This window comes from Beta vulgaris, chromosome 8, assembly GCF_026745355.1.
Source record: "Beta vulgaris subsp. vulgaris cultivar EL10 chromosome 8, EL10.2, whole genome shotgun sequence".
Classification (NCBI taxonomy): Eukaryota; Viridiplantae; Streptophyta; class Magnoliopsida; order Caryophyllales; family Amaranthaceae; genus Beta; species Beta vulgaris.
The window spans coordinates 61286624-61308090 of NC_079209.1; the positions used below are offsets into that span (position 1 = coordinate 61286624).

The window sequence follows — 21467 nt, forward strand, 5'->3', positions numbered from 1 at the left end:
TTTAAAGTAACAAAAAAAACTACTCTTTACTCATACTTTGTTTCTACCAAATGAGGCCTTCTCAACATTTGTAGCAATAATAATACACATATATATGGAGCTTAACATAGAAATAATATAATTAACTCATCTAGTTTACAACGTTTAACACATAATCCTAGGCAATAATTTTCACGTCTTTTATAGTTTTATTTACACAACTTTGAATATACCATGCATTTCTACCATAGTTCGACTCTAGCTAGGAGCTTCCAGTAGAAATTGAATCATGTATTGATGTTGAGAATGAACTATCACACTCATATTCAAGGTCTTCAAAATCCCAAAACTCTTGATCTTGATCTTGTGCTTCTTTTTCTGGCATTTCCCACTTTTCTTTATCTATTTCCCCTCCCATTAATATATCTAATACCTGTCAATATCAAACAAAATTTCTTAGAATAAGTAATCGTCTTTTTTTTTTTTTTTTTTTGACATCAGGAAAACTTGCATTAATAAAACTCGAAGTACATCTTAGAGAGCATACTAATCATACAAAAGTAAATCTTCATGAACAAGATTAGCTACTAAAACAGGAAGGATGGGGCATAACATTTCTTCCTACAAGGATAGCAGACGTCATTTATTTAATTGAGGATAAAATATGACATAATTCAAGTAAATAGATCATTGATAAATGTTGGATTGTTTCAAGACCTCCTAAGTCCATTAACAACTCGACATAATTACTCTATCCGTCTTCAAAAGTATATCAAACTTGTAAAGTTTTCCTCTCACAAAATATTATAAACATAAAGAACAAAAAGATATAGAAGAAGTACATATGTATGTTTTGTTTGCAAAATTGAATTGTACACCCTCACTATCTAGGAACAATGATATTTCTTTCGTTTGTTATCTAATTATTTACTTGAATTTTCGTGTTTGTTAATATGCTACTTTGACCACTATTATCTTTAACTACACCGAATTCATTCCTATTTGATATTCTAGCTTTTCCATTGAGATGTTTTGAAAAGTTAATCCTCTAAGAAATATTACCTTATTTGGACAGCAAAAAAGTAAATTCCAAAAGTAGAAAAATAGTGCAAAACGTGCATTTAATTATTTTATTAGTTTCTTCTCATGTTCCGTATAGGACGAAGAAAGATACTTCCTCTGTTTCAGAATAAGGCACACACGATATTCAAGGTCGAACTTTGACCGTTAATTACTCTCAATTTATGTTGATAAAAAATTCTAAAAAATAATATTATTATAGTATTTTTTAAGACGAATCTAACGGTATAATTTTTATAATTTTTATTTATCGTATTTGAGAGATATTTGTGGTCAAAGCAAATTTTCGTAAAACGTGAATGCCTTATATTTTGAAACAGAAGAATTAGTATTTAATAGTAAAAACTATACAAATTATATATCATGAAAATATATAGAAAAATAGTTCCAAAATAATATTTCTATTTGTTTAAGTTCTGTAAGGGAAAAAAAAGAGGTTGGTGAATCATGTCAAAAATTAAAGTAAAACAACTGATAACAAATTGACGAAATCATAACATTTTATAAGGTAGATAGTTCATAGTATTTTTAAAATTTCTTTTGAGTGAATGAAATCACGAGAGCCACACAACCCCTAAAAAAAAAAATACTATTGTGGATATTTACTAAAAATAAGATAAATAAAAGTTTCTTAAAAATAGAGCGAATTTGAGAATCCCTCTTATAAGAAGCGAGACTTAATTTCAGAGATGATGCTAAATTGCTAATACCATTCGATTGTTTGATCATAGGGTGCTCTACTACTCTAGTGTACGTATGCAACTAGTATAATCTACGAACAATGAGAAGTTGTTCAACAATCAACTCTATGTCTCTAATAATGCAATAATTGAGGGATGCCATACCACATGTTGTAAAAATCAAGTTGAACATTTCAAATCGAATGTCTGATTAAATAAAGCATCTTAATAGAACAGTACTTTAATCAGACAATGGAACAATAATAAAGAAGTCACACATCATTAGACTAATTAATCAAATCCATAGTAACACTTGGGAGGTTCCGTATCATGTAAAATATTGCTCGTGTTCAAAGTTTATGTATTAGGTAGAGTTAGCACATCAATTGCCTAAATAATTTCTTGTTGAAAACTTAGATTAAAAATCATCGGCCACCATATTAATTGGTAAGAAAAACCGTGCATTATTATTATATCACACGTAATTCATAGTACACCAAAAGATTCATTTAATTTAGATCACACGTAATTATTATATTTTTTAAAGTACTTTTCAGTATATATACATGACAATTTTTTTAGTAAAAGAGCTTCAAATGAGTAAAATAAAGAACAAAATAGTCGTAAATACATATTTGATAGACTACGTTAGTTATTACCATTTATCTTTAGTTTTGTTTTTTATAAATATTTTTTATGAGTTCATATACTCATATAGATGTATAGTTACTAGTTAGAGATTGGTATATATTTGTCCATGCATGCATCACTTAGAAAATTATAAACTTGCACATAAATAGTGAAAGTATTCGTAAATTAATTAGACAAACTATAAGCTCGAATGAGAATATAACTTACAAGTGATATAATCGATCTAACTAATTTTAATTGAAAGTCTAATTATATATATTTATGTTGATTGTCAATTTTGTTTTTAAAAAATAACACAAAATCATGAGTAGGTCTCAGTCAAAAGCGAGTAGTTCGTATGAGATCAATAAGCAGAGATCTCATTGTATTGAACGATTCGACCGTTTGCTTTATTTTTATCCCCGCCCCTTTCTCGTACTAAAAAAGGCAGAGAAAAAGGGCAAGGGACAATCAATAATTGTTCCTTCGGTTCCCCCTTAGGGGATCAAGGGGGAAGCTAGGGGGGTCAAAGGCGGGATTTGATCCCTTTTGTTCGCCCGTTCAATTTTCGTAAGGAAATTAAATAAGGGCGTTCCTCTCCCTAGGAGGTCACAGGGGGATTTGATCCCCTTTGCTCGAAATAATATTGTAATCATAATTACCTCACTCATGGTAGGGCGCCAAGTAGTTGATGAACGAATGCAAATAGAGGCAGCAAAAGCTAGTCTTCTAATTTCTACATCATCATAAGCCTCTTCAAGTCTTGGGTCTATCAATTTCTCAATCTCCCCTCGTTTAAGAATTGGTTTTGCCTGTCAAAATCATACATTTGACCATTAGTATAATAAGCAAAAGAAGTTATGTCATTCTAACATGAAGCTTAAACCCACAAGAAACCCTAAACATTAATATAATCTAGTCAACATAGGGGAATTAATATATACAAATGTAAAGTCCTTATTTTTTTTAATCATAAACTAGTTGTTGTGTATGATATAATACGTTTTGGATTATTTACCAACGTGCATTTGAAGTTTTAAAAAATAGAAATAGTATCTTGTCTTTGAATGATTTTTTTCTCTCACAAATACCAATATGAGTATTGTAGCGTAATTTGTTAGTGCATTAGCATATCAAATGAGAGGTCATGAGTAGTTTGAGTCTTGAAACACACATTTTTATTGCTTAAATGTCTCATTTGATTGTGTGGGGGAAGGGTAGAATATGTTTCGCAACATAACATTTATTTGTCTTAGGTTTTAAATATATATCTAGATGTGTATAAATATGAGTGAGAATAATATTCTTTCCTACCCAGCTGCGTAAGCTTTGATGAGAGGCATCAACTGGTTTTTTCCCGGAAATTAACTCTAATAGAAACACCCCAAATGCGAAGACATCTGTTTTCTCATCAACAATTCCATGGGAGAAATATTCAGGTGCTAAATATCTGCATATAAAAGAATAAAATATAAACCACCAAGACTGATCATTAATACTTTCTTATGTTCCGAAATAAGTAAAATACTCCTCTCACTTATGTAAAAGTTTTTTGAGAGAAGTGTTTTACTTATTTTGAAAACGAATGAAGTATAAGAAATATTCAAAAAAAAAAAAACACAAACCAATAAGCTAACAGTTTTTCAAAAACGTACATATTTCTTTTCAGAGGAAATAACATAACATTAGATTATATTCATTTTGAATCATATACCTACAAAAGGTAATTATATAGTTACATCTTCGATGAAACATAGATATTAATCTCAAAAACTTTCTATATATTATTATAAATCATCGTATACCTAGTATGTCATATGGTGCTCCGATCTCATATTTGCTTTTGAATTAATTTTTAATATAGTTTTATCATATGGCATCTTATCAGTTTTATTTCAATGCATATCTACAAACAATTAAATTTCATACATAATTAAAGAAACTAATATTTATAGTTTGCATCAGAAACACAAACAAAACAATTAGAAAGAAAAGAAGAAACTTGAGAAGTTAAATTCAGGTATACCTAATTATGTTAACAAAAAAGATATAATTGACAATTCAAAGAGGGGCAAAGTATCCATTTTTAATAAATTTGTACATCTTTGTTTTACCTCCGTTTAATATTATTTTCATACTCGCACTTTATGTCAAATCATTGCAAATAATATGAAACGGACTAAAAATTTTAGGAGAAAAGATTCTTACCCTACTGTGCCTTCAATAGGAGCAATTGAATGATGAGTCCACTGAGTTGGAAGCCATTTTGCAAGGCCAAAATCAGAAATCTGTACTTTTTTCAAAAATAATCACATGTTACACTTAGTAATATGTGTCTTATTACTATGTGTTGGTGAAAATTACAGAAGAAAACAATAATAATGCTGTTTTGTAAGAGGTGAACCTGTGGCTCAAAATCTTCATTTAACAATATATTAGTGGCCTTGATGTCTCTATGAATTATTCTTCTTTTGCACCCTTTGTGCAAGTAATGCAACCCCTTGGCTGTTCCAATTGCTATCTTTTGTCTCACTTCCCACTCCATTGGAGGTTTACTTTGATCTACATATATATATGTTGAGAAAATGTTAAAAATGTAAAACTAATATTTTTTTTTATAAAATATAAGCTTCTTTTCAACGAAATGTAATATTATGCACGACTTTAACAATATTACACGTGGCTAAAATTTCTTTTCACTTGTACTTTTCACGCATGACGATGTATTACCTTGAGTCTTTATATCTCTGATTTTGTATTTGTAAAATATATAAAAAGTCGATATTTTAAAAGTATATATCGAGACGAATCAAACAAGACTCCAAATGACTATATTTTCTCTTAACCATAAATCAAAAATTGTAATCAAAGGGAAATTTGTGAATAGTGTCAAAAGTAAAAGTGTAATTATTAAAAAAGATCGGAGGTAGTAATAAATTACCAGGTGCAAGGTTGGACCACGTATATATGGAAGACTGTAATTGAGATAGTAGCTAGTTAATTGTATTTTTCCATGTTTAAATAAAGCTAACAATGCCCTTCTTTTAAGGTATGTTTTATACACTCTATTTTTTTTATACACTATACTTAATTAATAACACAAACATTTTTTTTGCATGAATAAAAGAAATTAAACTAAACTCCTTTAAAGGAAGGATCACCTAAATTTTTACTTTCCACATACTTTCCTTAAATAAAAAGAAATTTAAAGGAAAACAAAGTTTTAGAGAGTAAAAACTAAAATATAATCCCTTACTCATAGAACATTTTTTTTTAACAACGAAAAATCGTGCATTAATTAAAAAAAGAAATACAGTTTAATAATAATACAACCAAACTTAGAAATTTTTTAGGACAATACTATTAAAAGCACGTTCATTATCATGCTTTACATTCTGTTTTATGTTATCTTAATATGAAAAAACTAAATTATCAAAACCAGAGAAATATCTTTTGATTTTCTAACGTTTCAAAATATACACAGATTAACATAAATATAACCAATTTTACGTTATTTATTACATAACTTATCTTTTCGAAACCACGAAAAATTGACAATAAAACCAAACGAGCCCTAAAATAACGTAATTTCGAGCTAATAATTACTCCATATCATATAAAAATGTAATTCATAAAACTCAAAAATATAAAAATGTAAGAATTTGTATAACTTACCATGAAGAACAGAAGCAACAGAGCCCCTAGAAGAGAATGGAAAAAGAAGGTAAAGACCATTATCAATACAACACCCTAAAAGTGAAGAAACATTTGTGTGAGAAACATGTCCAATTGTTCCAATCTCTGTTAAAAACTCTCTCTCTCTCCTCTCCTCATTGGTTGCTTTTGTTAACTTCTTCACTGCTACCATTTCTCCATCTTTTAATTCTCCTCTGTATACCTCTGAATATCCTCCTTTTCCCACCAAATTTTCTGCTCACCCACAACAACAAAGAAAAAATACAACAATTAAATTTCACAAACAATCAACAAAATACTTTATCCGTTCTGAAATAAACGAAACGCTTTTTCTCTAGGAGCGCTAACATAAGAGATAAAAGCGTTTTATTTACCTCCTCTGTTTCGTTTTAAATGCAACAAATGAATATTTTATATCACACAAATAATACTCATTTATTGTATTTAAAACGAAACAGAGGAAGTATTTGAGAACATGATGAGAAACCATTAGTAGCAAGAAAGATATCATCAAAAGAAAAACTTTATCCGTTCTGAAATAAATGAAACGCATTTTCTTTAAAAGCGCTCACATAAGAGATAAAAGCGTTTCATTTATTTGAGAACGGATTGAGTATATTAATAAGAAGAAATTAGAAAAATATGAACCTGATGAGAAACCATTAGTAGCAAGAAAGATATCATCAAAGGAGAAACATTTCCAAGTGGGTTTTTTAGGAAAAAGCTCAGGTTGAATAAAATCAAACTGATTATTTTGTTTATTTTCTTCAATTTCTGAATCTTCTAAGCTACTTGTACTACGACGTCGTATCGAAAACAAGCTCTTTAAACTCCTAGATCGAATGTACTTCATTTCTTTGTTATCTCCCCTGTTTTTTTTTTGCTCTGTTTTTTGTTTAAAACTGTAAAAAATGTAAGGATTTAAGGGGACAGCATTGAATTGAAGAAAAAAAAAAAAAAAAGCTGTGAAATAGATGTGTGATTGTAACTTGATTAGCTGGTGTTTTCTGAATATATTAAATTTCTTGGTTCAGGAGAAAGAGATAGAAAGAAAAAGAAGAGGTGAATGTAGTAAATGGAGATATGAAGAAATGTGAAGTTGGTAATGTTAGGTGTTGTTTGGTTGGAAGCTATTTCCCTTGGAAATACAAATTCCTAGGAAATACATTATGAGTGTTGTGTTTGGTTGAAGGGAAATAGGAGAAGCATAGGAAATACAAATTCCAAGGGAAATAGAATTTCCCATGAAACATGGGAAATCACTCACCAAGCACCCCCTTGGTGAGTAATTTCCTAGGAAATGCAACTTCCTATGGTGTCAACCAAACAATTTTGTCTAATTCCTAGGAAATTAACAAGGGAAAAAATTTCCCATGAAATGTAAATTCCCATGGGAAATTACTTCCCATGTGAACCAAACGAGGCCTTAGTTGGTGTATAAATGCAAGGGAAGAGGAATAAATTAAAGGAGAAGTAGAGGAACTGTTTATGTATAAGGTCTAACTAAGAAAGGTTTGTGTGTAATGTGTATGTCTATAAAATTATGCCCTTTTTAGCCAAATATATATACTAGTAGTTTGTAGTCATTAGTATATAAGTGGTGTAGTACTCTAAAGTCTAACCTTACAATACATCCATTTTGGAACATAGTTTAAGATTTTTTTTAGTAGTAACGAGAAGGGTCCTATACTCCTATTTGGCTGTTTTATTGATTTGTAAGTTAGGTCTTTTCGGAGTTGTGGGGGAATAAACGGACACTCAATTATGAAATAGTTTAAAATTTTTTAGTGGTAACGAGAAGGGTCTTATTTGGCTGTTTTATTGATTTGTAATCTAGATTTTATCGGAGTTGGGTGAGCACTCAATTCTGAAAATGGTAATTGGTGAGAATTTACCTATGACTTTAAGGATACAAGATAGAAATCTTACCAATTGCGTCAAATATTATGTTCTATATTTATATAATATGAGATATATTACTATATTGTAATCTATTCAAGACATGAGATTGTATATGTATAACTTATGTGGATGTATATGCATATAATTACGGAGAGGAAATTATTGTGATGACGGGGGATATCACTGATGAGTGATGTCTATGATGAAAATAGGTCGTAATGTGGTAAAAAAAGAGTGATGAATTGTGTTTTGATATTATATTATTTCTGAATATGTTTTAATCCTTTTTGATGGAGTATTTTATAGATTAAATAAGGGAAAGTGAGGTGAGGAACGAGGATTGACATGTATTAAGACTTGAAAGGGTACGTCAATCTTTGTAGTTATTTTAAAAGAATCCTTTTGTTTTTTTGTATAACAAGTGTATGTCTTTGCCCTTATATCATTATCATCACTACCTCCGTTTTTTTGACCTTAAAACAAAATAACTTAAACTCAAATCATTTGAGTTCATAAAAGAAGTTATATAACATACAAATTTCAATAGTTATTGTAAATATGTTCCATTTTATTCACATAAGTAAACTTAATTAATTAGGTGAATTTACATAGTATTACTAGACAAGAGTACAAGTTAATATGAGTTGTTCAAAATTTTCTATCATAATATATAGTCATAGTAAAAGGAGTTCTTAAAACATAACTACCTCTATTCTTCTTTGCTTATGTAGTTATCTATGTTTAACCTTCTAATATTTTGGATGATGCATTAGTTAATTTTATTATTAATGTAGACAATAAATTGTATGATAATAAAAAAAAGTTTTCTCCACATAAAATATGAAAAACTTTCTTATAGTTTCATAGTTTATAGTTTGATTTATTTTTCTTTGTGATAAGGATCCATCCACTTAGTAAATGGTAATTCTCGGACTACATGGGTGAAACGGCTGAAAACCACACCCCATATAACCAGGTCAGTGTGGAGGGCAAGGAGGGAGCAACTACCACATGGTATACATTGCTATGGCGACAAATCTCGAACCCAAAACCTAATGTATCACATGTGGCGTTCAAACCATCTTGCTCTGGCCCAGGAGGGTATAGTTTGATTTTCACTATGAGTGAAAGTGAGATTTTTAATTAAAATCACTGTCCTAAGTCCTGAATCCTGATATAGTACTACTCCACACATTAGTATAGCATCAAGCACGGATTATTTCTCTTTTTGTTAAAGAGTGTGTCGACGACAGTAGAGAGAAAGACAGCACATTAATCTGAAAAAATAAATGATTGAGGGTGATTTTGCTTTAAGGAGCTGGCAGTGGACCACAATATATACCTCCATGGTTTTCCAACTGATATGAGTTAATAGAAGTGCTAAGAATTGTTTTAGGAGTTGGTTTATGTCTTGTTCCCTAGTGTTTACAACATTTTGGACAAATGTTATTATTAGAAAACAAACAAACCAACTGAATAGTGGTTACAAATTTAGAAGGGTGTACATAATTAGGAGTGGTTCGGAAGTCGGAAGTTTTTTCATTTTCTTAGGATAGGAATCTGAAAAGGTATGTTGATGCTCGATTTATCAATGACATCACTATAAGAAGTATCATCACGATGTTGTTTCACTTCAACATGAATTAAACACGTACACATGATGATGAGCAGTGCAACAAATTTTTTACGTAGTACTTAGTTTGGAATTTATTCTTCAATAGTTTGTGTTAGAAAGTAAAATCCACCTTATTTTCCTTTTATTGATTGTATTATGTGTTTTCTTATGTTTTTTTACTTCACGTTTTCAAGACTTATGTATAGTTTTATGTCATTCCGGTCTTTATTGGAAAAACACAATTAATTTTCATTTCAGTCTACTTGTAAGTTAGTTGTGGTCTTTGCTTTAATAGTTTAATTTTTGAGTTGTACTATTTGACTGGCCTTAAACTTGCATCACCTCTTGTTTCAAAGCTTCTAAACCACCGATGTGCCTATTTCCAGCTTTCCCCCGCTTGTGTCTGCTAAGTTAAGAATTGCTTATGCCTGGTACATGTCACAAGTCTTGTTCCGTTTATGTTAGGTGTGCACCCTTCTCACAAAAAGGTAAAATCGCGTCGCAAATACTTTATTTGTCTATAATTATCATATTAATAATGTTTTATGTAATAGAAAAAATTGTCAAGAATAAATCAAACTTTAAGTCATCCAGCCAGCATTTTCATTATCCTTGAATAAGTCAACCTTTAGCACCAATTTGTTTTTGACAAGTTATTATTGTCTATTATTAAATTATTTAACCGCTTAATATGATATGTGTAACTTTTCAAATGAATGAGAAAGAAAACAAAAAGAAATGAAAAATTACGAAAAGAAAGAAAAAAAGTTAGATTATTTGTAATTAAACTTGTCAGATTATTTGTAATTTAACTTGTTTAAAATTGATAAGTACTAAAAGTAGACTTATTCATAAAATAATCAAAAGATAACTTATTTTCAACGGACATGACAAAGGTTAACTTATTATTGACAAAAATTCTTATATAATAAACTGTCTTGTGTGTTATTTCTAGAGAGAAGTTGGCATAAGTGTTTACTTACAATACATTCAAATTCTATAAAATGTGATATCGATCAAGAAGTAATTGTTAAACTAAAAATAAGTTTAGAAAGAAGATAACAACAAGGTCGTATAGAGTGTCTCTATACGGAGTATCTTGTCAACAAATGATATACACCAATTTGGAACCCTAATTTGGAATTTGGTTGTCACAATCTCTTAAAAGCATATGGAGTATAAGTTAAGTTAGCTTATATTTTCATGTGCAATAACAATAAATTGTGTGATATCATGTATTAGAATTATAACCAATGAAAGACTTGTATATACTTAAAGTCTTTATAATCTGATTATCTTACCAACAAACTAAAGGAGCAACTATATTAACAGTCACTATTAATTTTTGAAAAGACCAAAATATTATCACTATATTATAGTTTTAAGTAAACACAAATTGCATTGCATTGGAGATTTTTTTTTTAAAAAATGAGGAGAAACATTGTTATTGAAAAGGACGTCTCAACTTATTTGAATAAGATTCGATAAGTGTAACTATTAAAATTTTAAACAATCTATTAATCAATCACAAATCATTATGTCATAATGTCGTATACGATGGCTCGTCTTGTACCATTACTATGAACTATGAAACCATGATTTGATCTTCCTATGTAACCCAAAAAAAAAAAACAGCTTAATGTGACTTGAGGTTACAGGAAAAAAATACTAGCTTGATCTTGATGGAAAAACCCACACGAACTTTCAATTTTGAAATTTAATGTCAATTTTCATGAAAATGAAACTTTGTCCTAGACTTTTATCTCATTAATTTATTAGTTTTGTGCAATTTTGTAATATGAATACATATTTCATATACTTCATCTATTTCATTTTAAATACAATAATGAAGTATTATTTATAAAATATAAAATATTCATTTGTTGTATTAAACGGACGAAGTGTTATATTTCGTTGCTTCTACTTTGAAACGTGAGTGTCCTAGCTTGTGAAACGGTGAAAAAAAATCATCAAAAGACTCAAAGGGGAGAATAAGCGTGATATGTTCAATGCTTTTTACAGTCTACTATTCAATTTTATTAGTAGGAGAATCTCCAAGCAGTGTTGTTTTAGCTTTAAATTTCTAGGATTATAATATGTTGCTATTATTTGCATGATTAGATACGAAAAAATAGATTTCATTATGATAAAATGAATAGACATTTTGTCGTTTATGATGCTCATGAGCTCATCAAGTTTTAGAATTAAAAAAGTTTTCACTTGCTAGCTAGCTAAGAGCTTTAGGGGAGATTTAATTCCATTTTGATGTTTTTAATTAAAATATAAGTATCACTAATGAGTAATCATATCATTATTGTTAGCTATAGTGGAAATCTTATTCCATTTTTATGATATTTACATGAAAAATAACATTAATGAGTAATCATATCGTTAAAGATCTATAATTTCATAAATCTATTTTGATGGAGATTTAAGATCAAAAGTTCATCCGATAAGTTAAATATGAAATTGAAATTATTTACGGGTGGAAGGGTATATAGTAAGATACCATATAATAATAAGTAATTTAATATTCAAATTCGTGAGAATTTTTATTAAAACTTTGACCATAAAAAAAGTAAAGTGTACACATATAACTTCATAAAGGTCCTAATACTGGATAAAAGTCTAGAAGTTTGAAGCACAATTATTTAAGAACAACAAATAATATTGTTAAGATATCAATTTTTTAATAATTTGTAATAATCATTTGTTGAATTCAACTATGTTAATGACTAATATTGCACGTCAATTGACATAATGGAAAACAAAATGACAAGAGTAAGTAGGGACGTACGTAGATGAGACGAGACATCTCGTAATATATTCGAGATCGACTCGGTCGACTTTTGATTAACGCTCGACTCGAGATATTGGCGAGTTGAGTTTAGAAACTCGACACTAGACTCCATAACTCGTCAGAGGTTCGAACATCCAATTATCTATAGCAAATTACTTAGATTCCACATATTTGTTCACCTTGGGGTTGCTTTTAACATGATAACTTGCAAGCTACTCGAGATATACTTTGTTTAAACTCAACTCGGGTAAAGCTCGAACAAAAATCTACTCGGTGAGCTCGACTCGACTACTCGAGCTTGACTCGAAATGCTTAGGAGTCGAGTGGAGTTAGTTCAAACTCGAACTCTACTTGCATCACTCACGCCCCCTGAGAGTATATTATTGGAAAGCTCCATCTTTGTCGAACGAATTTCAACTAGGTTTTTGATAGCTTGTTTCATTCAACTAGAAGAACAATCATAGGTTTCATCATTAAAGATCATCGTGGCACTCTTAAGTTGACAAGTGCATAAAATAGGCAACGTTTCTCATTTTTGACAATTCTCCATTACTTGCAGCATGCATTTTTTGGTAATATAGATTCTCTCTTTCCCTCTCCTAGCACATGAGTTTTTTTCCCCTTTCTCCTCTCCCTAATCATTATGCAATGAAAAACGTTGCGAGTTTTAAAAAACAGAGGAAGTATTTGATTGGTCCTTCATTCAAGACTCACTACCTATCTATTATTCTAGCCTTCAACCCATTCTAGACCAATTGCTAAATACACTCTCTGTCCCAAAATATAGTTCCTATTTTTATTTCGAAAGTCCAACTTTAAAATCTTTGATCAAATACTCTAATTAATATATACAAGAAAACATATTCATCTAATGTCTTGTAAAATTCGTCTCAACGTGTACATCTATAATATCAATTTTTTTTACACTTTTTTACTAATACGAAATGAAAGATATAATAGGGGCATGTTCTCTCCACCTTATTTCCAATTCAGTTCAGTTCAACTTAGGGGTGCTTATCGAGCGAGCCGAGCCCGAATAGCACTGGGCTCGTTTAAAATTTCCCAGGCTCGGCTCGGCTCGTGATGGAAATTTTGGGGCTCGAGCTCGGCTCGCGAGCTCGTTTAGGCTCGGCTAATGAGCTCGGCTCGGCTCGAAGTAGGTGAGCTTGTTCACTCTCCCATCATATGCTTTTATAACTTGATTTCCCTCTTAGCATTGCTTAGATTTCAATGTTTCAATGTGGGACTCCATGGTTTGTTAAAGAAAAACAAACTCATTATCCCCATTTCAATGTGGAACTCCATGCTTATATAACTTGGAATCACTCCTATCATTGCTAAAATTTCAATGTGGGACTCCATGTTTTGTTAAGAAAAAAAAACTCATTATACCCTTGTTTTGTTTACATATGCTTTTATAACTTGGAGTAGTAGCTATTTATAAAGAAAATAAGGTTGATCCTTGTTTTCTTAACCAATGTGGGACTTTGGTGCCTAGTGGAGTAGAGGTGAAGTTGGATCACAAATTAAAATATATAATTTGTAATCTAAATTAAAATATAAATTTGTATTAAATTTTTTTAATGTAAAATATTTTTTAATATAAATTTTTTTTTGTGTTAAATAATAATCGAGCTGTTCACGAGCCGAGCTTTGCCTAGCTCGGCTCGGCTCGTTTAAGTCTCGAGCCGAACCCGAGTTCGAGCCGAGCTTCAACGAGCCGAGCTTTGACCGAGCCGAGCCCGAGCTGCTCGCGAGCTTGTCAGGCTCATTATCGCCCCTAGACTTCAACTATCGACAATACTTTTACTTTCGCATATCACTATTCATTTTAGTTTAGTACAATTTAACTCTCAACAATATTTTTACTATTACATATCACTATTCATTTCAGTTCAACTGTTGTATGTCAAAAAAATAGATCCCTAAAGTCAAAAATACGTATTGAAGATTGTGAAAAAAAAATATTTTGAGACGATAGGGGTATGAAAAACCACAAAAGCCCAAAACTATTTGAACTAAAAACTTACTATACTCATCAAAATCACTCATTCTCTTCATACAACTCCCAAACTCTCCCTCTCCACACTAAACCACAAATGGGCGACCGTGGCAGGGACGAGAGAGACCGCGACCGTAACCGCGACCGCGACCGTAGAAGAGAACTAGACGATCGAGATCGCCACCGCGACCGCCGCTCTCGCCACGCGCGTTCTCGCTCTCGCTCTCCAGACCGCCGTCGCCGGTCCAGGTCGGAAACCGGTTCACCTTCCCGGTCCAGATCACGTTCCGTAGACCGGTCTCGCCGCCACCACAACCACCACTCAAGGAGGAGAGAGAGAGACGAATACGACGACGGCTACGACTACGACGACAAAAACAGTGAGCGCAAAGTTGTATCTGATTTCGTAGACGGAATTGCTAAAGAACAGAAGAAGAAGAAGCATAATAATAAAGGTGAGAAAAAAGATGAGAGAGATAAGAATAGTAATTTGAATGGTGAAGAAGGTGGTGAAGATGATGAAATTGAGATGATGAAGAAATTAGGGATTCCTGTAGGATTTGATTCTACTAAAGGAAAACCTGTTCCTGGTGCTGATGTTAGTGGTATTAGAGCTGTTACTAAACGTCAACCTAGACAGTATATGAATCGTCGCGGCGGCTTTAATCGTCCTTTGCCTGCTGAGCTTAATCGTTAATTCATTTCTTCTCCAAGGTATGTTTCTTTTTGTTATATGACAATTTACTTCGTTTTAGTTACATTTGCGTAGGTGATAATAATTCACATTAATTATCTTAATAGGACCAAGTTGAATTTAGTTTTACATTGGTATTGTAGACTGTCTTATATTATGAAGAGATTTTTGTTGGGATTAGTATGTGTTTGTTGCATTTGATTTGTTGAATTTAGTTTTACATTGGTATTGTAGACTGTCTTATATTTTGAACAGAATTTTGTTGGGATTAGTATGTGTTTTGTTGCATTTGATTTGTTGAATTTAGTTTTACATTGGTATTGTAGACTGTCTTATATTTTGAACAGATTTTTGTTGGAATTAGTATGTGTTTGTTGCATTTGATTTGTTGAATTTAGTTTTACATTGGTATTGTAGACTGTCTTATATTATGAACAGAATTTTGTTGGGATTAGTATGTGTTTGTTGCATTTGATTTGTTTTGCTAAGTATACTAAACTTTGTCATAGAATTTGGCTCATTTGCTAACATCTGGCTCTCAGTTCATGCTTTGCTGAGCTTACTTGGGTTGATTTGCTTAGCAAAGATTGGAAGGCAAAGTTGAGCTAGAAGCATAACCAATCTCATGTATGAGAGTACGATTTGAGCGTTGAAAGTTGAGTACTGAAATAGAATTATTGATTTTTATCCCCTCACATTGGGATGGCGCCAAATGGGATTCATCTCAATGCTATACCAGAGTTCTCGTGTTCTTAATCTGAGTTATATGTGGGATTTCGTTTAAACAGAACTAGAATCCGAAGTATCTTTGACATGACTTCTGATAGAAACTTAGATGCTTTGAGTATAAGGATACTGTTATCTCATTGCTATTCATACCTTTCCAAGGCATTAACCTGATTCTGTTGGATGTCAAGTGGTTTTGATTTTCTATCGAAATTTTGCAGCCTTTGAGAGTGATGATTGGACTTAGGTTTACATTCTTATCACTGCGAAGTAGAATAGAAATAGTGTCGGTCTTGTTGCTTGTGGCCTCACTTTGAAGTAAAAAGTCAGTTTATGATATCTAGTATGTGTCACTGTGTCAGTGCTTCCCTAGAATTTTATTGTTTACTGTACTTTAGTATGCCAAGCTGATTGGCTAATGCCGTTGATGAGACTTTTGCAGCCTGATTAGGACTGATAAAAGCCAGAACAACATGATTAGTGACTGTATATAGTGTTGAGATATGAGAGAAGAGGCTTAGATGGTTGTGGCACATTATATAGGAGGCATCCAGATGCTGAGGTTAGGAGGTAAGATATCAAGTCATTGTGAGAAGATAAGAAGTAGCCCTGAAGAGAGAAAAACGATGAAGTGAAAAATCACAAGTTCCGTCTTGGGGGTTGTGGAAGGCATGCCTTCTAGTAGGAATTAAGGTATTGGATCCTGAAAGACTTGCACTTTTAATCACAAAGCAGTGGGTCCTCTTTCAAGTCGTTTTTTTGCCTGGAATTTCAATAGACGTGATTTTATGCAACTGATGAGTGCTTACGCTATTGTTGTCCTAGCTTATTCTATCAACATATCTGACAATAGGACTTGATTTATTTAGTGTTTCACCTTTCCTTTATTTATGAGATTATCTCGTTCGCCATACTTCCTTCTTTTGTCTTCTCTTACAAATATTTTTCTGATCCAAGAACTTCTACATGCCCCTAAGTTCTCCTCTGTGTCATTTGTTTGTGCTTTTTGATAGAAACATCTTAAACAATTTTCTTCAGTACCTTTCCTTGTACGTGAACCAACTTTGGACATTTGTCTTGGAGGCTTCTAAGCATTTTGACTTTAGTGATACCTCAAACTTTTAGTGAGTAGACAATTTTTTTTATGATTGAGAAGAGTTTGCAAAAGCATGTTTGTGGGTTTGTAGAGAATTTTATGTGCATTTGGTAAGAAGCATTCATTTCAATTTAGGGATTGTAAGTTTACTTTGTGTATCCTTCTGTTACTATTGACCTTTCTTTATGGTCTTTTTTGGCATGGCTGAGAACAAAAGAAGGTAAACTTTCTAGTGCTGGTCCGGCTGAGGGTTAGGGAGGAGAGTGGAGATATCTTGGTGGGTTGAGATTCAATATGTGAACCTCCGGAGGAAAGGAGGTCCCAGTTTTCCAGATTTTGGTTTGAAATGCATCTCCTTGATTGTTAAATGACAATGATTTTTCGTTTCTCAGAGTTTTGAGTGATTGGGATTAAGTATGGTCTATCACCTATGGCTTTGAAAGAAACCAATGGGATGCCTTTGCAGGGAGCCTGGGACTCATGCCTCGTACACTAGCATGTTTAAGTTTACCGTGCAGGTTTCTCCATTTTTTTCTATCATTTTCCACCCTTTTGTTTGGGTACAAAGTAGACATTATGGGTACAGTTTCATTCCTTAGGAATGCCACTCCTTTTTTTGCCATCTTTATTATCTCTTTCTGGTACACAATGCTTCTTTTGCATCTTTGATGGTGAAACGCAGCAATACTGTTCCATGAAAGTGTAGATACGGCCTTGGAAAAAGCCAACGAGATGGACTGTCTAAGACATGTGCTTTCTGCACTAGCCTGGAAGTTTACCTTGAGGTATCTTAGTTAACTTCTCCTCATGCTCAGGTAGAGAGTAGGTATTGTGACTACAATCAGTTTCTTCCTTTCCAATGTGCAATGTTCTTGTGCTGTTTCTCACCCTCTTTATCATCTTCTTTGATACATAATGCCCTCATTGCATGATTGCATCCTTTCATGGTGTGAGAAGGGGGTACTATTTCATAGAACATTTATCTCAGAAGGAGGAAACAAGGGAGCCTAGCCTACACTGTTATTAGCTGTTCACTGATTTGAACTCATTCCTTTATAGGATGCCTAAGAGTGTTGAGTTTGATGGGATATTTATCTTGTGCTTTAGCTTGAAATCTTTTCATGAACAGTCGGCAGAATTTCTCCTTTCAAAGTATGTATAAGAAGTTAAAGGGTTTAAATTAGTATCGAGTGGCTTGTTGAGAAACTGCACAACCTTATGTAATTAGCTATTTGAGATTGTGGGAGTATCATGGATTTGTCCTTTCTCCCATTTGATGCATCTTCTATTACTATATCTAGCTTTGGTACACAAGGGATGAAAAGTTCTTCGGAGGTTTGTGTGTTCAGAATTGTGGGTGCTGTGTCTGGGAAGGAATAATATGATTTTCAGGGCTGACAATCTTTTTTCTGATATAGAATGCATTTGTCATAACTCATACCCGTTAGATGTCTCAGTATCTTTCGAAGGACTCCTGCTCCTTGGTCGAAGGTTCTTTCTCTTTTGTAAGGGAAGCTTTTTCTCATTTTATAGGAAGCATAGGAATGGAAATATGGAATAGGAGTGGACTCAGTGGAGCCACCTAATATTGTATGGAAAGGTGCTTTAATTAATCTATGTCAAATGTTGGAGGTCTTGTACCCTTTTTTTTTTTGATGGGGTTGGAGGTCTTGTACCAGATGTTGCAGTGAATAGTAATATACTTCTGTTGGAGGTCTTGGAAGTATATAGTAAGGAAACTTGATGTATATTGATTTGCTCTAGAACATTTGTTGGACTAGAGGCTGGTTGAGACTCTTCTTGTTACTTCTAAATTCTAATGTCTTTTGTCTACAGACAGCTTACTTCCAAGGAATATGTTATAGTTTCATATCACATCTGCTGCATAATAGCCCAAAAGATTTACTGCACTACCAAAATCTCCTCTCTTTTGTGGTCTTACCTTTTAAAGTAGGAAAAAAAGAAATCACGGAAGTATGTCTATAAGCATAGTGCTATATGTGAGGCAACAACATCTGACTAAGAGGTACTTGTAAAATAGAGAAACGCTACTTGTGCACTGCACAGCTGCAGGATGGGGGGTAGACTCGCGTTCTTGCAGAGAAAATCCAAATTTTGCTGAGCTGGATATGTGCTCTCCATGTGCACCTTGTGTCGTGAATTTTCCAGACAGTGTAGATGCACAAGGGTTGGCATGAAGTAGCCATATAAGAAATCTTATATAAGAAATATGGTGAATGACTGCTGATTCTGTTTTCTATCGAGGGTTGAAGTTTGTGGGTTAGAGATTGAGGAATTTTAGAAATGGGGTTTGTGGAAGGTTAGACAATCCGACTATTTTGTTTTTGTTTGAGATCCTTGTATAAGAACGGGGTTTTTTTGAACGATTGAACAATTGAAATGTCATGACTCATGAGTGCTGTATCTTTGTTTGCTGATGCAAAGTGGTGTATTCTTTTTCATAATTCAATCTATTGGCTTCTCCTCTTTGTTCGCAATTACCAAAGAAAACAATCAGTTATTAGCATATAACTACTTTCTAAGTAGAAATGAATTCTTAGAATGTGGGTTTATGAGATTTATGTCTTTGGACTTCTGAGTTCCTGAACAATACAGAATTTTGCAGTTACATTCAGAATTTCAGATTGAATGAAGCCTCTGTAGCTTGTCTTGTGCACTTTGTAGAGTTTATATTTTTTTGAAGATTGCAACTTCAGAATGAAAGGACTTTCGAAAACTAGTAAGGTAAACAACTAAACACTGTCACTCAAATGGTTGATTACATGAACTTAGTGAAGATGTTTTGGTACCAATTGATCAAATTTTACTTCCAAGTGGATTTATTTCATTGAAAGCTGTATGCTGTTTCTTATGCTGAACAATCATCGTTTCATGGTCATTATTCTCTTTGTTTACTATTATCTTCCATTATCCGAGCTTGAAGAATGCATATATAAGAGGGCCTGTCTTGTTGTTTGTATCGTTGATGCTGTTGATTTATTTTCTTAGTGCTAGTTATCTAGTAACCAACTTAGGACTGCTTTTTTATAAAAATGGAATGGGGATCTAGTAACAGCTGTAGGTTGACTGCAGAGTGAGTTAGGCTCTGTTTGATTCGACATAAATCATTCTAAATGGAAATTGATTCACAATGAAAATCATTTTCCTAGATATTCCGCAATTATAAATTTGTTTTCCTTAATTTGATAGGGAGCAAGGGGGAAATGAAAATGCTAATGAGATAAGAGAAATAGGAAGGTAAGGTTTTTCATCCGATACGGGAGGATAAAGGTTTTATATCTTAGGTAGAGGAGTAATATGAGTAGTGCACTGTAAGCTATATAGAGTAAGTGACGAAATTAATGCTACAAATACAACACAATAGGAGAGACAAATTATGCTGAATATTATTGAGAGAATAGTTTGGTATATGGGAGAGTGCAAGTCTCTCGAAAGCTTGTAGTTGTCACTTTATATTACTGTTTTCCAGAAACTATCAATCAAAGTTCTGTCTTATTTACACAATTAGTTTCTTAAATTCAGTCCAAGTTATGTCAGTTCATTACACTATTTTTCCAATTCTCCTAATCAAACGCTCCTAGTTTCAACATACTTTCCCTCCCTAAGTTGTTATCTACCTTTATTAAAGTTTGTGCCCTAATGTAAAGGCCTATTTACCAATCAACTTTTTCCTATTATGTCATACTATTGGGTAGGTTTAATGCGTTAATTACACCTTTTTTTGGTTGTGTTTGTGTGTAAAAAGTCATCGTAGAAAGTATCTTTGAGATGGAGTGATTGGTAAAGTCTGTTAGGATTTTTTTTGATGGCCAAGTTTGGTAGGATTGTTTGTATGCAGTTATACATCATTGTTTTTGAATGTTCTTGTTCATGAAGAAACTTCATATTCCAGGTGGTCGTAAACCATTCGTCCGTCTTTCGAGATTCTTGACATCAGCAGTAGCAGTTTAGCAAAGATTGGATGGATTGTCATCAACACTGAAAGTTTCATTAGTTAAATGCCAAGAGAAATCACCTTGCAAGTGCTCTTAAGTTCTCTTTGGATATCTTGTAGCAAATTAGCAGTAGAGGTTGATACTGATGTAATCTTTAATCTTTATGCTCCATCATGCATGTTTAAAGCTTGTATAACACATATTCTACTCAAGAAAAAACCTTCTCAAATCACAAGTTTTTGAAAATCGAGTCTTGTTGAATTGATCGTGTGGTACCCAATTATCTGCTATGAGCCTCTGCCTGTGATTGTTATACCATTGACCATAACGAGGCTGCATTTGCTCAAGCCAATATTATTGTATGAAAATGATTTTCATCAAAAACAATAGTTTTTTTTTGTTTGGTTCTTTGTACGAAAAAGTTTTAAGGCTTAGTTTGGTAGGACGTAAATCGTTTTCCTGGATAACTGTTTTTCTCTATATTCAATTTTACATTGTTTTGTTTGCAAAGAGTGTAAAACCATTTTCCCTTGGAGTAAAATTGCGCTCTTAGTGATGGAAAACCATTTTCTTTTCAAAATGAAGGGAAAATTGTTTTCTTTGATCTTACT

General features: G+C 32.5%; 2 protein-coding genes across 7 annotated transcripts; one reads left to right on the forward strand and one right to left on the reverse strand.

The window, feature by feature from the left end:
- LOC104902400 (probable receptor-like serine/threonine-protein kinase At5g57670) lies at positions 1-7142 on the reverse strand. The gene is made up of 7 exons (XM_010690171.4): positions 6714-7142; positions 6045-6299; positions 4774-4931; positions 4578-4657; positions 3684-3819; positions 3032-3181; positions 1-412 (listed from the first exon to the last, which is right to left on the reverse strand). The coding sequence occupies exons 1-7, from the start codon at positions 6916-6918 to the stop codon at positions 242-244; spliced, it is 1155 nt and encodes a 384-aa protein (XP_010688473.1). The 5' UTR covers positions 6919-7142; the 3' UTR covers positions 1-241.
- A 7274-nt stretch (positions 7143-14416) lies between these two features.
- Positions 14417-21102, forward strand: LOC104902401 (uncharacterized). Of its 6 annotated transcripts, none has more exons than XR_791374.4 (3): positions 14417-15098; positions 19517-19645; positions 20814-21102. XR_791374.4 is itself a non-coding variant. In XM_019251497.3 (2 exons), exon 1 carries the CDS (start codon positions 14482-14484, stop codon positions 15079-15081), a length of 600 nt encoding a protein of 199 aa, XP_019107042.2. In that variant the 5' UTR covers positions 14417-14481; the 3' UTR covers positions 15082-15098; positions 20798-21102. The 6 variants fall into 6 exon arrangements, 2 of the variants coding, with proteins under 2 accessions (XP_019107042.2, XP_010688474.2); XR_002040764.3 differs by having other exon boundaries at positions 19527-19645; positions 20798-21102; XR_791373.4 differs by having other exon boundaries at positions 19527-19645.
- The last annotated feature ends 365 nt before the right edge of the window (positions 21103-21467 follow it).

Coding starts and splice junctions, on each gene's coding strand:
- LOC104902400 (XM_010690171.4), bottom strand. CDS start 6,918: ATGAAGTACATTCGATCTAGGAGTTTAAAGAGCTTGTTTTCGATACGA. Junction 6,300..6,713: donor TACTAATGGTTTCTCATCAG/GTTCATATTTTT, acceptor GTGGGTGAGCAG/AAAATTTGGTGGGAAAAGGA. Junction 4,658..4,773: donor ATGAAGATTTTGAGCCACAG/GTTCACCTCTTA, acceptor AAAAAAGTACAG/ATTTCTGATTTTGGCCTTGC.
- LOC104902401 (XM_019251497.3), top strand. CDS start 14,482: ATGGGCGACCGTGGCAGGGACGAGAGAGACCGCGACCGTAACCGCGAC.